Source organism: Hyperoodon ampullatus, assembly GCF_949752795.1.
Source record: "Hyperoodon ampullatus genome assembly, chromosome: 14".
Taxonomy (NCBI): domain Eukaryota; kingdom Metazoa; phylum Chordata; class Mammalia; order Artiodactyla; family Ziphiidae; genus Hyperoodon; species Hyperoodon ampullatus.
The window spans coordinates 1742680-1758923 of NC_136927.1; the positions used below are offsets into that span (position 1 = coordinate 1742680).

General features: G+C 57.8%; 1 protein-coding gene across 1 annotated transcript in view; it reads right to left on the minus strand.

Moving 5' to 3' along the window:
- The window catches only part of MAD1L1 (mitotic arrest deficient 1 like 1), a 320736-nt gene extending 304997 nt beyond the window's left edge, over positions 1–15739 (minus strand). Inside the window, exons 1-8 of the mRNA XM_079718283.1 lie at positions 15721–15739; positions 13160–13322; positions 9497–9637; positions 6949–7128; positions 4381–4505; positions 3314–3395; positions 1907–2037; positions 1637–1751 (exon numbers count right to left, since the gene is read on the minus strand). Of these exons, the coding sequence (XP_079574409.1) occupies positions 1637–1751; positions 1907–2037; positions 3314–3395; positions 4381–4505; positions 6949–7128; positions 9497–9637; positions 13160–13309 (924 nt within the window). The 5' untranslated portion in view covers positions 13310–13322; positions 15721–15739. The remainder of the gene's footprint in view (positions 1–1636; positions 1752–1906; positions 2038–3313; positions 3396–4380; positions 4506–6948; positions 7129–9496; positions 9638–13159; positions 13323–15720) is intronic.
- Between the last annotated feature and the right edge of the window lie 505 nt (positions 15740–16244).

The window sequence follows — 16244 nt, forward strand, 5'->3', positions numbered from 1 at the left end:
GACGGACTGGGGCCGAGAGCCAAACCCCACCCCCCAACACACACACACGCATGCACATGCACACACACGCGCGCACGTCGGGCTGGGCCCCTGTGGCCGCTGGGAAGAACAGGGGGCAGCAGCGGTGCCCCCACCTGGCCCGCATGCCGGGTCTCCCGCCCTTGTATTCTCACAGCCGCTCCACACTGACCCACATTCCACATCAGAGTCTCGCTCCTTTTCTAGACCGCGTGCCTTTGTCTGGCCTCCCACTCCTTCCTGGGGCCAAGCACAGCGCTGTTCAGTGCGCTCATTCAGCCACTCAAGTACTTCCTGACCCCTATCGTGTGCCGGGCACAAGACTGGTTAATAAATCTATTACTACAGCTGACGCTGAGTCAGCCTTTACCACCGTTTAAGCACTTTACACTAACTCATTTAATCCTCACAACCCTACAGGGAGACACTCGTTCCTCGTTACATAGGTGGACAGAGAGGCTAAGTAATTTGCTGGGGTCACACAGCCAGCGGGCACGCAACAGCAGGGCTGGAAACCAGGCAGTGTGATTCTACGTGCAGAATCTTAACCAATTTCAAAACAAACTATATCCAGAGAAAAACTGCTGGACTCCGGAACTGTCTTTTCAGGCTAAGTGCCCACATAAGCCAATGCCTGAGAGGGATTTGTGCTCCAGACCCACGATGCCTCACTAGCAGAGAACCCACTGTGGGGGCAGCTGACAAGCACTCTGACCAGACTGCAAGCTACGGGAGGTGGTGACATGGTTTACGCCGGGCAAACCAGAAAGGAAGGTGACCAACGGTGACCACGGGGAAGCAGTGTGGAAGGACACAAGGACCCTGGGCCTGGAGCCGGGAGGCCTTTGTGCTGGTCTGCTCAGCAAGCGAACAAGATGCTTTCGGCACCGATGTCCACGGCCATCTCTACAACAACCCACAAAATGTCCCAGTGAGTCCCAGCAGCAGCCACAGGGAAAGGAAACTCAGCACAGGTGTCTGTTCACATCCATGGGTGGGAACAACGTCTGTTCCAGGTGCCACAAGCCATCTCCTCTCTCTGACTCAGCATCAGTGCTACTGAAACAAACTACTACGAACTCGGTGGCTGAGGACAATAAACATTTACTGTCTTACAGCCCCGTAGGTCAGAAGTCCAGCAAGGGCCTCACTGTGCCAGATCAAGGGGTCGCAGGGCCACACTCCTCCTGGATGCCCTGGGGAAGAACCTGTTTCCTCGCCCGTTCCAGCCTCCAGAGGCACCCACGTTCCCTGGCTCACAGCCCCTTCCTCCATTCAACGCCACCAAGAGCAGCAGGCAAGTCCTCCTCACCCCACGTGGCTCCGACCTCCTCCAACCCCCTCCGGCCCCTGTCAGGACCTATGAGCACACTGGCCCAGCTGGGGGCCAGCAGGATCCCCAGGGGAGCCTCCCTACCACAGGCTAAGGGTCAGCACCCTTCGATCCCCTTTGTCCACAGTTCTGTGGAGCAGGATGGGGCTGTCTTTAGGGGTCACTATTCTGCCCACCATACTAGCCCAGCGGCTGCCACATTTTAGCTGAACAGCTGGAACGTAGGACTAGAACACCCAGGGTCTCCCCTAGCCAGCCACAGGACACCCGTGGGGACCAGCTCACCTCCTTCTCCAGCTCCAGGTCGACCAGGGTCTCCTGCACCTTTTCCTGCCGCCCCAGCCGCCGCTGCAGCCCCTCCAGCTCCTCCCGGAGCAGCCCGTTGGTGTCCCGCATCTCCCTGGTGGGGCCAGAAGCACAGTCACTCAAACAGCCGCACCGCCGGGGACGGCTGCACCCGAGGAGGCTGCACACATTTCACACACGCGCGCACGCCCCCCCCCCGGGGCCCCTCACCCCACCCCGGGGACCCCACACACCCCCGGGGACACTCACCGCAGGCAGGCGTTCTCCCCCCGCAGCTCCCGCAGCTCCCTCTCCATCGCGGGCAGCCGCGCCAGCTCAGACCTCATGTTCCTCACAATTGCAGCGTCCTGCTCCTGCAGGGACAGCTTCTGCTCCAAATCCTGATTGAGGCCAGAGACAGAGGGGAGACAGTCATGGACACTTAACTGCCCCAGATCCACGGCAACTTCCATGGCCCTGGCCCCCGCCTCTGGGCAGCCTGCGCCGGCCATGCCTCTGCGCGGTGTCCTCAGGGGACCCTCCCAGGGTAGCCCCATGCGCCACGTGCCGTGCCGCCTGCAGGGCAGGAGCCCGTCACACGTCCGGCACAAGGACACGCGGCAAAGGCTCCGTGAATCGACACCCACCCTCCCACGCTGGCTCTGCTTGCCACTCCCGTGGCACAGGGTCCTGACTGAGTCCTTGTACAGTGAGGACAGCCCATCCATTATGACATGTAGTCCCAGGGACACATGGAGCCACCGGGGAGACTCATCAGTGACGAGTCACAAAACAGGCTAAGAGCACAGGACCAGGATCTGAAAATCAGGCAATCATTCAACAAATACTAAGGGGCCCAGCTCTGGGCCAGGTACTGGGTCAAGCAGTGGGGACACCACGACACAGAGGACAGATGAGGTCTCTGCAGCAAAGAGCGTAGAAAGGCAGACATCAGGCCGTGCAGGCAAGTCAATACTGAGAAGCGGGCCAAGGACTCAGATGGGTGGACGGGGCAGGGAAGACGTAATGGGTCGTGTGAAGCAGTGAGGGCCGGGGAGGAGAGACGGACAAGCCGCAGAGGACAGCACGTGAAGACCAGAGGCGAAAGCGAGCCGGGAGGTCTGGAAGCTGACAAGACGGAGTTGGGGGTACACGGAGCCAGAGCACGGGAGTGGGGTCCGGTGCGCGGACGTGGCTCTAAGGGTAGCGGGCAGCCATCATGGCTCCCCGGCCGTGTCCTCCCACAGAGAGGCAGCACGGCCTGAACTAGAGTCACGCCGACCTGGCTCTGAGACCCAGCTTAGTCATGCGCTAGCTGTGCGACATCGGGCAGGCTGTTCACCCTCTCCAGTCCTGTTTTATCATCTGCACAGCAGTCCGTGGTACTTGAAGTTATCATACATTTGCTATTTACTCTATGTGTTTGGTTCTGATCTTCATCCAAAAGCATACGAGCTTCCTGGGAGCAGAAATACACACCCCAGCACCCGGCACAGGGCCTGGCACATAAGGAGACAGCCAACATGTAAACAGCTACAGTGGACACAGGCAGCTAACTGCCCCTAGATGACACTGGGTATGCCCCCAGCTCAGAAACACCCACGGGTCATGGGGGGCTAAGCCCGGCACTGGGACATCTCCCAGACCCAGGCCAGGGACTGAAACAGAGCAACTCACCTTAATCCTCTGCTCTTGGTCCACCCGTGCTTCTTGGCTGGCCTGGAGTTCCTGAACCTTCTCGTTAGCTTCCTGCCATTTCCTATTAAGAAAAAAGTACATCATGTGCAGAAACAGGCATGTGGTAAAGCCAGCAACTGCCTTCACTCTAAAAGCTCTCCAGCACAGACACTCACTCACACACGCATGCACGCACACTCCCACACACTCCCTGCAAGGATGCCTCAGGGTCCAGGGCCCAGCCCCTGCTGGTGGCTCTGTGGCCTGAGTCTCAGGGCAGGTGGGTAAGTCCAGACCACCTGCGAGTCCTCTCCCCTCCCCACACCTCTCACAATAGGAGCTTCTGCTGGCCCTGGAACAGCCAAAGCCAAGGACCCGCTCAGGACTAACCCACCCCACCCCCAACCCTGCCCCATCCCACCGAGTGACCAGAACTCCCCTAAGACAACACCTGCTAAGGTAGAGGCCACGAGCTTTGGGAGAGCGCTGTCTTCTACCTGCATCTCCTGGCGAGCTCTTCCATCCTGCCGTGCCTTTGCTCAGAGGGCTCCCTCCCCAGGAACGTCCTTTCCCACCCATGTCCCCCCTGCTCCAGGGTATGTCCTACGCAGCCTTCAAAATCTCGCTCAAACCTAACATCTTCTCTGAAAGCTCCCTCCAAGCAGGCATCCCACCCCCAGAGGAGGGAAGAAATGACTGTCCCCGCTTCTTATTCTTGGAACATCTGAAACACTGCTCTGTTCTGGCACAAAAGGTCCTGGCTTCAAAGGACTCAGTGTGTCCCCACAGCCTGTGGATGGGAGGCCAGCACACGAAGGGCACTCGTGGATCCTCAGAGCTTCAGCGCACACGATGTCCATGAACGCCGGGCACTCAGGCCACAGCGGGCATACACAGGAGAGCAAGCCTGGGTCTTGCACATGGTTAACGAGTGGACACCCAGCTCAGCACGCAGCCCAGCAGGCTTCGGGCCGACTGTGCCCAGGTGGACAGCCGGCCAGGCTCACCTGGCAAAGGGGCGGGGACCCCGTCCTGAAGGGGGCGGACCTGCCCGCCTCCACGCTCACCTGTGCTGCAGCTCCAGCTGCTCCTTCAGCTCCTGCTTCTCAGACTCCAGGCGTTTCACCTGCATCTCCTGGTTCATCACGCTCCACTGCAGGTCCGAGAGCCTCCCCTTCAGCACACTGACGGTCTGAAGGCGAGACAGACAGGAGCCGGTCCCCTCCCGTCCCGCTCCGGAGGGCAAGGACAGAGCCCTCTCCTTCGGAACACGTGACCGCCCCTCAACCCCACCCGAGCCTGCCTCGGTGACCCGCGGCCTCGCGAGTGAGAACGCTGCCGGCCAAGGCGGGCCCGGGCCTCACGCCTGGAGGCCTCCACACCCACGCCCCACGTCACCCCTTCCCACCTGGCGTGTGCACAGCCCCCCAGTCCGTGGCGGCCCACACCCGCTCTGTCCTCAGCCCAGCATCCCTCCTCTAACTGCCCCACCCCACCACCGCGCCCCCGGCCCAGCTGTGCACGAGACACTACACGGGGACAAGCCGGGCACCCGCCAAGAAGTCAGAAGTGGGCGCTGAGGCTGTCCTCAGCATGACACCATGAGAGCCACACACAACGAACAGGAGCTGCACGAGTGCCGCAGAGGCTGAAGCGCTCCCAGGCCAGAAGGGGTCATCGGGGAAAGCACAGGGCGGCCTGGGGAGGCGGCCCAGCGCACAGCCTCCGGGACAGCGCGTCCGCCAGACGGACACTGAGGCGGAACTGCAGTCCTCAGCTCGGACCACACCTTCCCCAGACAACCTTCTGGTGAGGGGACGCCACTTGCGGCTTTCCTGGGGCAAGAGAGCACACCTCCAACAGGAAAAGCCAGCCCACTCAAGGGCGTCACTCTAAGTTAACAAGTGGAAACATCGCCCCACCAGCCTCTGAGAGTCAGACATCAACCTACAAGCTGAAGACAAGAGGACAGACTGGCAAACTCACCACAGTGAGCAACCCTCGCACGGGGCACCGTCTGCAAACACGGAGGCCACGGCAGGCCCCCCAGGGAGGCTGATGGGGGGGGTGGGTCTGTGTCCTACCCTCTCATCGACCTGCATGGTTTCCTTTATTATAACAGTGACTCTCAATCTGGGACCCAAAGAAGAATGAAGATACTTAAGATTTATTTAACAATGAACATATCCTTTGAGAATTCTTCCTGAATTAAATAAACGTACAGGCGCTGTGCTGAATACAGGAGTCAGACAGCCCACCACCTGGAGGACAAAGCTGTGCGAAAGCCAGGCCATCAGCAGGATAACCTCAGAGAGCACAGGCATCTAAACCAGGGCACCGAGACTAGAGAACACAGTTGTGCGGGCGGGAGGTTTACAGACCTAGACTCGGAACCAAGGACGCCTTCTCCACGGGGTGAAAAGGGAGACAAGCGACGTCGGGGTCTCCGTCCCAAACCGCCACAACCCTTGCCATGCCAGGCCGCACAGGCATCTGCTCTGCAACTTCTGTGCCAAGGGTGCCCCGCAAGTTGCTCCTCACTGAGCCGTGCCCAGTACATGCCCGCCCCGTCCTCCAGAGAAACCTGCAGCAGAGCCCGGGCAGGCGCACCCCCAAGGCGGGAGGAGGACTCGTCTTAAGGCCGCTCACAGGTCCTCTCCTGCCAACATCCACATCGGAAGACAGATGTAGGAACAACCTTAACATGCTCTCCAGCGTTGCCAAGGCAAAAATAACCTGGCACCTGCTCCCAAGATCTATCAAGGAGAGAAAACCAGCAGAGACAGAATACCAACGATCCCACGGCCCCGACTCCCTCCCCCAGCAGCGTTTCATTTTCCTCCTCGCAGCACCTGTGATCTTGAGCAGCACGGCAAAGAGACAGGAAAGGTCAGAGAAGTCCAATTTCCACAAGCATCGGTGCCTGGGTTCCGTTTCTAAAGTTTATACAACCTTTGGTTGGTAAGACACAATAAAGACTACGACTGATCCATGCTCTGGTTCCAGAGATATTCTCAGATGCTAACAAACCTTATTAATAATCAAAGAAATGCAAATCCAGAGGCACATCTCCAGGGGCGGGGGCGGGGAATCACAAGTATTTCCAGAAAACACCACTATCCTCCGTGACAGGTGGAGGTTCCAGTGAAAGTAGAATCCTCAACAATAGCTACTAGTAGAACACAGCAACTGGTAGCAAAAGCCATAGAGAGAACTGTAACTGGTGATCTTATAACCCCATTGCTAGGGATCTGTCCAAACCAAATCATTCAACAGAAACAAAAAGGCTACACGCATGAAGCTATCTACCACGTATGTATCTGTATTAGGATGTGTGTGTGTACAAAAACAACACTTGAAAATGACCAAAAACAGGTTAGTCAACCACTAAAAATCATAATCACAAAGACTAAAAAAGTATTCAACTTACTAACTGAAAACCACAGAATGGAAAATTAGTATTTTTGCTACGATCACAACTACACAAAAAACGTAGGCACACACGTGGGAAGCAGAATTAAACTGGCACTACCGCGGAGCTACCGTGCTGGAGGTGGGAGCACGTCTCCTCTCTGCCCAGGGAGATTGCTCGCGGGGAGAGGGCAGCGCCCCAGCCCACGCCCCCAGCCCCTCACCTCGCCGGCCTCGGCCAGGCCGTCCTCCTGCTCCCGCAGCCTCTTGCCGGCCGCGTCCAGGCTCTGCTGGCACACCCTGTAGCGCTCCAGCTGCTCCTGCATCTTCCCCTCCGCCTCGGCCTCCCGCTCCTGAAGCTGCCGAATGCGCGTCAGGAGCTCCTGGTTGCGGTCCACCTCGCGCTGCCAAGGAGAACGGCACGGTGAGAGGGCGCGTGAGCAGGCCGGGCCCAGCCCATGCTGCCCGCCGGACGGGACTGACACCCAGAGAAGAGCCACCAATTAGGCAAGAGCCAAGCCCACAGGTGACCCGAGGCCGCGGCGGGACGCCCTCCAAGGTGAGCGCCTGGCCACAGCGGCGCGACGCCGCATCTCACAGCGCCCCCTGGGAGGGCGCTCGGCACCCGCCACCACCACCCACCACTGCTCACAGTGCCGTCTGCAGGGAGGAGACGGAGCACAGCGATCTCACTCAGACTCGACCTTGGGAAGACGCCTCTGAGCTTGGCAGCTCCGGTGGCTCCCGTTCCAGTGAGTCGGCACGCCCCCAGAAAGTGGACGACCGGGCAGGGACAGCTGGCGTGGACAGGAGCCTGCAGGCAGGAGCGCTTAACCCTGGGCCCTCATCTCCCCCAGAGCTTCAGAGCCCCCCTGCACTGGTACCCTGGAGGGGCCGCGTGGCCTGCACTGGTAAGGAACGCACAGGACTCAGACTCCTCACTCTGATGATCCCTTGGGGTCTGAAGGGTCAAGTGTCGGCCACTGAGGTTACCCTCAGCCCAAGAAGCAAAGGGACCACAAGTGGCAGCCAGAGTCCCAGGGGCAAAGGCTCCAAGTCCTAGTTACGTGGAGCCTGACACTCTGCTGAGCTCTGACCTCTCATCAGGAAGCTGAGCCACAGAAGCTCCCGCCAAGGGCTGCCTGCCGGGCAATCGCAGGGCCTGCCGTACTCAGAGGCAGTGCTGAGACCAGGACCCTCCAAACCCAGCGGCAAGGAGGAGCTTAATAAAAGCACGGCCAGGGCCACGGCCTCCTGCTGATCCAGGGTTCAAAGGAGCGACGAACCCCGAGTACAGCCTCCAAACCGCCAGGAGGCCTTGAAGCCTGGGGACCTGCCAAGATGCAGGAGTGAGGTGCTGTGGCTGTGCAGGGACCCGGCCAGCACGTCACAGGGCAAGACGTGGCATCTCTCCTCAGGCTGCCAGTCCCAAGTGCACGTGGGGCAGTCCAGGCAGGTCCCCAGACCTTGGACACTGAAGTCTCACCACGTCATAGGTATTTCCAGGTGGGAGGGCTGAGATTCCCACCCACCTGCCCGCTCCACCCACTACCAAACTGCAGTCCCTGAAAAACCTTCACAGATACCCAAAGCTCAAAGGGACAATCTGAAAACCACCGGCTCAGACGGTTCCAGGGCCATCTTCAGCCAAGTCCACGGGCAGTGGGGAAAGGCCTCTCCAAGAGGAAGGCGCAAGTTCAGCGAGGGGGCCCCAGGATTAAGCTCGGTCAGCCCTGTACCCTTGGATTTCCCCAAGAAAGACTGTCAGTGACTCACTTCGATACTTGCCAGATTCCCATGGCCTCTCCCTCTTCCTCTTCCCACCGGCTCCCCCAGGACATCTTTCCTAGGACAACCCAGAACATCGGCAAAAGCCCCACTGCACAGGGAAGCACCACACTGAGCAGTACCAGGGCCAGTGCCGAGGCAGCAGGACCCCACCTGCAGCATCCTGGGCTACTGAGTCCACACAACACACCACAGCCACGGGCCTGCACATCGGGTTCAAATACATCCAGTTAGCATCACACCCTCGAAGACATCAGCTATTTCTACAGGGACTAGGAAAGAGTGGGACTATGCCACGTAAGGTGAGAATGGGGCCAGATATCCATCCTCAGGGAAAGCACAGAGGCCAGAGACCTTCCGGTCCAACGCTCTGCCTGAATCTTGGCAGCATTTCCACAACTCATCAACACTTATTGAAAAACCCTGGCAAAGTGCTGTTAATCAAAGCAAAGGAAGCATGGAATTTATGCACTAAGTAAAAACCTAGCATCTCCTCTGGGTAACAGGGAGTTATGCTTTCTTAGCCTGCCCTGGGTAAGGCAAGGGCAACATGAAGCAGCCCCCGAGATTGGGGTTCCTGGCGCTGAGGCCTTATAACCATTTGTGCAAGATCCAGCCTGGACCTGAGACTCTTATGCAAGTCAGTGACTTTCAAGGCCTGTCACCCCCAGGCCACCTGGCATTTGTGCCAGACCTCCATCCCAATTCTCACAGAGAGAGAGGGCAACCAGGCAGCCAGCGGAGACGAATGCCCACCAGCACCTCACCGGGCAGACGTGGCAGGGCAGCCGTCCCTTCGTGCCGCCCTCCTCGGGGACACACAGCACACCTGAGGCCCGACCCACTTCCTCAGGAGGCCTAAGAAGGCAGGCCCTGGACACCCGGAGGAGGGCACCTGGGCCGCTGGCTGCGCTCTTGCTCCCCACGGTCTGGCAGGTACACGCATCGCCCCCCCTTGCTCTGGGGGGGCCCGCCGGAGCCCACCTCGTAGCTCCTGGCGCTGGCGCTGGCCGCCCGCTCCAGTTCCACGCGGGCCCTCTTGTGACTCAGCTCCATCTGTGTCTTCTCCCGCTCCACCTGGACAAGGTGGGACCTGGAGCGGATCTGCTCTGCTCGCTCCTCCAGCTGACCGGGTCACGTGCAAAGGAAAGACAGGTCCTCAGTAGCTGCATCAGACAGGCGAGGGGCTCACTCAACGCTCCCTCACCGAGCACCTGCTCCCAGCAAGGCCCTCGCTCAGCCCTGGGGAGGAAGGAACACTGGGCCCCCAGGTGGGAAAGGGGTGCAGGGAGGCAGCAAGACAAGAGAAGGTGACAAAGGACGAAAGGGGAAGGTGCGTTTTCAGATGACAGTGTGAGGGCTTGTTTCCTATGCCGTGTAACAAACTACCACCAACGCAGCAGCTTAAACGCCCATATACTGGCTGTCGGTTTCATGGGTCAGAAGGCCGGGCACACACAGCCAGCTTCTCCGGTCAGGGTCTCAACATCTAAAATCCATGCAGTCGGCAAGCTGTGCTCTCCCCTGTAGCTCAGGAGCCTCTTCCACGCTCCTATTTCCTTGCTGGCTGGAAGGCCCAGCCTGCTGTCAGCTCCCAGAGGCTGCCCACATGCCCTGCCACATGGCCCTCTCCACCTCCAAAGCCAAAAGGGAGAATCTCGCACTTGTGGAATCCCTTTCCTGCTCTGCATCTCTGACTTCTGTCTGATCTCTGGACCCAGATTTTAAAGACTCACCTGATTGGGTCAGGCCCACCCAGGTACTCTCCCTACCTTAAGGTCAACTGATTGGAGCTATTAATTCTATCTGCAGAACCGTGGGGCCACAACACCTAGTTAGTGTTTGATTAAGTGGGAGAAACTGCAGTCCACCGGGGCCAGCAGTTTGGGGCCCATCTCAGAAGTCTGCGTCCCCCAGAGGGTAGGTAAATAAGGGGGAACTGAAGCTCTCAAGGGCCTCAGAAGATACAGCCAACGGTACCACCGAATCACCGACTGCAAGGGCCTTGTCTTCAGGGGGCTAGAGCCCAACGCCTCCAAGAACGGCCTGCAGTCCAGCAACACAGCATCTCCTGGGCACTTAACAGAAATGCAGTCTCGGGTCACACCACACAGATACCAAATTGGAACCTTCCTTCTAAACATATCTTCAGGTGATTCATATGCACATTAAAGTTCGAGATGCTCTGGGCTATAGAAAGTGATTCTCCTTTCAATCAGGGACGTGTGGCACTGTCTGGGGACACAACTGATGGTCACAAGAAGGGGCAGTGCACACTCTGTGTTTGCTCCTGGCAGGTAGTGGGTAGAGGCCAGGGATGTTGCTAAACATCCCACGATGCACAGGAGTGTCCTGCAAAACAAAAAATTATCCAGCCCAAAATGTCAACAGTGCCAAGTGTGAGAAATCCCAGGCCAGAGAACAGACATTTTCTCCACCCTTCCCCCACATGCTTCGGAGGCCGAAGTCCACACTCTCTTTACCCCTCTGATATTTTCTCTCATTTCAATTCCCACCTGTTGACATTTGGGAGTTCCTAACTCTACCCTCCACCAAACCCACTCTTCCTAGTCTCACTCTGAGTCTGCAGCTAGGGCCCAGCTTCTTCAGAGGATGGCGGGACCCCAGCTCCGAGGGTGTGGGTACCACATGGGAGTCCCAGAGACACACATCCATTGGCCGCATCTTCCTGGAACATTGACTATATCTGAAGGAAAGTCACTGAACATATTTTTATATTTAAGCCAATACTGACATGTAGCACAGCAGACTATAAACACCTGCACACAGAAACAGGAACCTTAAAATAAAGCAGGGGAGGGGACTAGTAGGCAAGACACTGCTCTCTGCCTCCAGACTCCCCAGACCTGCAGCTGCTCTGTTCCCTCACCTGCCAGGCATGGTAGGAAAGCGACAGAACACCGCCTGAAGTCCTGAGACAGGACAGGTCCAAGGTCAGGGCTCCCAGGCAGGTCCCGTGCCACGCGGCTCTCTAACCAGCTCACTCTGGCCACAGCTCTCATTTACTGACCTCCCAACTGGGGAAGCCCTTCAGGTCATAGGTGAGTGAGAACTAGGGACCCTGGAAACTCTAGACTCTATAGTTCCGACAGGCCAAAAGTTCCCAGACATCTGCATCAATAAAATTATAACTTTCTTAGACCAAAGTTGCCAACTTCATATTCTGCCAGTGAGCAAGGATCAAAAAAAAAAAACAAAACCCTATAATCTATCACCACCACCATTTCAAAAAAAGGTGTTTTAACAACAAAAACAAATATAAATGACCTAATTTCAGGATAAAGAACAGTCCTTGCCAAAAAAAAAAGGGCAGTGAGCAACTTAGCCCACTAACAAACACATAGTAAGTAATTCAACGATTCAGCAAACGAATGCATACAGACACACCAGCCTCTGTTTTAGCAAACGTGGCATGGACTCATCAGGGCTCCCAGAGCAACAGGAAACCACTGGCTCATCTGACACAGGACATTATAGCAGAAAGGCTGCAGCAACACAAGCAAGGCTGACAAGAGAGAAGGAATGCAAGCAGAGAAGCCAGAGATCACCCGATGCAGCCCCGACAGTGGCAGGGGCCTGGACATGGCTCAGACACCACATTCCCTCCCTATGTGGACCCAGTGATCCCTGCCCCCACTAGCAGTGGCCCCACGACTCTTCAGGACCTGAAGGCCTTCAGGAGACCTGAGCCTTTACAACCGTGTCCACAGCGAGCACTGCCGAGAACTTGGAATAAAGTGAAATAAGACTATGAGCAAAGTGAAACTATAAAAATCACGCCATGGCAGACTGAAGCGAAGATGTGCAAACGGCCCCCACAGCCTGAGACTGTCATATGCCCAATGCTTCACTCACTGCCCTGCCTTTCCTGCCGGGCTGACCAAGAACCTGTGCTTAAAACACAGCCCTCCCGGGCCTCCCTGGTGGCGCGGTGGTTGAGAGTCCGCCTGCCGATGCAGGGGATACGGGTTCGTGCCCCGGTCCGGGAGGATCCCATATGCCGCGGAGCGGCTGGGCCCGTGAGCCATGGCCGCTGAGCCTGCGTGTCCGGAGCCTGTGCTCCGCAAGGGGAGAGGCCACAACAGTGAGAGGCCCGCATACTGCAAAAAAAAAAAAAAAAAAAAAAACACAGCCCTCCCATGTGTTACACCATCAAGGGAGCCAGCAGCTGGCTACACAATTCCAGTGGTCATGTGCCCAGGCAGCTTGGGATTGTTTCCCTCGATTAAATGAATAAACTGGCTTTCCAACCCTACCTTTAGTGTGTGCGAGCTCGCTAGCGTCAGCACAATGCTGAACACCAGACCCACTCTGGGGGTGCTGTTATCTCAGACTTCTGAGCCAGGACAGCTCAGGGCCAGACCACGACCTCTGGCTATCCTCCAAAACCATGACTATCCACGTTGGAGATGTGGGGGATGGCCAGCTGGCCTCTAGGCTGAGAAAGCGTGCACCTGCCTCGACTCTATGGGAGTTGCATCAGCCCTGCCTAAGGGACAGTCTCTGCACGTAGAGGCCCTTATCCAGACCCAGACCGCTCGCCTGCACCGTGTGGAACTTGAACCAGCCCCACCTAAGAGCAGGTGTCTTCACCTAGAGGCCCCTATCCCAACACACACCACTCACCTGCATGCTCTGCTGGTACTGCATCTGCAGAGACCCTTGGGCAGACGTGGAAACATCCAGTCCAGATCCTCCCTCCACTCGCTGAGAAATGAAATTGTTCAAAGACCTCAGGGTGGACAGGACGGTGGTGTTTTCCCCCAGGTCTTCCATGGCCACGTCCCTTCTGGAGGAAAACAAGGGAAGGGTCACAGGGAGCCTTTTCATGAGCCATGAGCTCTGCCAGCTGCCCGGGCAGGGGTACCTTTGGGCAGGCCCACTCCCCTAATGCTCTCCCAGAGCCCTTGTAATATTCCCATGACAGTAACCACATTCTCTGGAGTTAGCTGGGAGCCCTCACTGCCAATTTCTCAGAGAAGAAACGGAGGCCGCCAAGCTGCTGACCGTCAGAGTGCTGACCTGCACACCAGCAGGACAGACAGACGGCTCCCAAGATAAGGCGCTCGGCAGTCAGGTGGCACGTCTCCCACATAAGCAATCACAAAAAGCCTAGCTTCTGGGAATCAGAAACAAAGCCCACGACAGTGCAGTAAGGAGGACAACCACGGCCGTGCTGACTAGAGGTTAACAAAGACGTTAACGAGCGTCACTACTATGTTCAGCCACAGGTGCCACAAAGAGAGGTACCTGCCATTCACCGCGCACCAGGGCTTCCTGGGCCTGTCTCCTCGTCTGTAAACTGAGGACCCCACTTTTCAAAGTTGTGAGGATTATAAGGCCCAAAAGAAGTCTCCAAATGGCAGATGGCACAGCTATTGCCACTGAGTTTGACTATCACTTTGCTTTTAATTTAACACATGACACAGCAATCATCACAATGGGCAGATGAATGAGATCTTCTTACACATTCTTTTAGAGATGATAGAAAATGAGGCTCCGAAAGTTACAGAACTTAGATTGGAACCTGGGTCTGTCTGGCTCTAAAGGTCGAGGATGCTCCGCAGGCCAATGTGTGAAGGGCCGAGCACAGGCAGCAGCAAAGAACATGCATCCCCAACCCTGGGGTGAGTACAGCCTCACACCAGGCCGTCGACCAGTCAGAAGGTGTGGAAGTGTCCTAGGCACAGTTAACAGCCAACAGGTGTGAATTCCTACAGGTGCACACTGTGTTCCCCTGAGGAAAGCAGCCAGCTCTCACTGATTTCCCCTAAGTATTAGACTGAAGACACCTGCCCCCAACCCACCTGCCCCCCTCAAAAAGGTGAAGAAGCTTGGTTTGATTCTGAATTTCACACTTAACAAGAAACCTGGCCTTGGGCACGAAGGGCCCTTGTCTTCTGCAGGCCATCGCTTCCCCCGCTGCACAACACCGCTGTTCTCTCTACCTCTCCTTCATACCACAAATGGAAAATGGGCTACAAGAGAGACTGGGGAGGGGCACTCACAGGGCCGTGAGCCTCCCTGAGAGACACAGGCCCGCGTGGAGCCAGGCAGCAGCGCTCTGCTCTGGAAGGCAAATCCTCCCGTTTGACCAGGGCCATACTTTGCATCCCATGATGGGAAATTTAGCCAACACACCCTCTTCTCAAGAGCTGATGCACTTAATACACCAGAATGAAAAGCACACGTCCATTTTCACCTGCCTGGAACTAAACCACTCCGTAAGGCAAGCGATAAGGTGAAAGCTCAAACTCCATCCTCTCTATCAGACACTCAAATCTTCCAGAAGTCTACTCACTGAACGTGAACTGCTCTCAACGGAACCCCTGAGCTGGGAGTCCAGAGCACGCCGCCTCTCGACTGCCCTCCTTGGCAAAAGGACACCTGGGGGCACCTACAGAAATTACAAGGATGCTCCCCACCCAGCAACACCACTTCACACCGCCATGGGCACTTACGCTGGCCTAAGTTCACCACCCGTTCGTCTGCTTTCTCCTAACTTATACTAGAGATCAAATGAAAGTTCCCGTCCTACTAGCTGCCAGGAGTGCGGCTCTGGGCAAGGCGCTTCCCGTCTTCCCACCGGTTGCCTTAGCTGTAAAATAAAGTAGTGGCAACTCCCACACTGCTCAAGTGAAGACGTGCGAGCGACAGTGCTGTCAACTCGAAAGGCCGGGACTGGGGGAAGAGCTCCTCTCTCTGCACTGGGCCGTCTGGGGGCGGCGGGGGATGGGGGATGCGCCTTCTTCCAGGAGGCCGGGCGGAGAAGCACCTCTCCTCCGTGGCCGCCTCCGCCCCGGCCCTCGCTCGCCCCTCGAACCCCGGCCATTTCCAGCTGCTCCTCTCGGAGAGGAAGCCTTGGGGGGCTGCACGGGACGCGCCCAGGCTCGGAGGACAGAGCACGGAGCGGAGAGGCGCGCCAGCAGGGACCCCGGCCCCGGTGAGCACGCGGACAGACAGTGGGCGCGCCGGTAAGAGCCCCAGGGCCGGGGTCTAAGAGGGAAGGGGGGACGCCGAGGGGGCGCCGTCTCAGAACCCCAGGGCAGGGGGCGGCGGCCGCACCCAGACCCGGCTGGCTGCCCTAGCCTCTTCTTCGCCCGAACCCCGCCGATTCGGCTCAGCACCCGCCCCCCAGCCCAGCCCAGCCTGGCCCGGCCCCCCTTCCCCGGACCCCTGCCGCTCACCTAACCGCCTCAGCCTCCGTGCCGCCGTCGCCGCTGCTCAGATCTCCCTCTTTTACGCGCGCGTATCGCGAGACGTACGCCTGCGCTCTCGCGAGACCTGGGCGGGGCAAGCCGTAAAACTCCGGGCCCGCGCACCAACGGGTCCTGGGGCTTTCGTGTTCGCCCTATAGCCACCCACCCGCAGGAGACCCCGGTCGGAGAGGGCTGAGAACCAAAGGCCAGCCCGTGGGGCTATCTTGGTGGCCCCGGCCTCCGCGGGTCAGGACTCCACTGGGCGGCTGCCTCGCATCGTATTGTGGGGAACAGCACCGGCCAACGGTGGCCTCGCAGGGCCAAACTTTCCTGCCCGCCGGACTAGTCCGCAGATTTTGCCACTACAGTATTTGCCTGAATGAATGCCTTTTTTACTTTACCCTGGCCCTCTAAAACAACGCGAAAAACCGGGCTCCTAAGCTACCCTCCCAGCGCCTTGTGAGCTGTCGGGGCGCGATGCCGTCGTCTGGGTCCCAGTTCTCAAGGGCAGA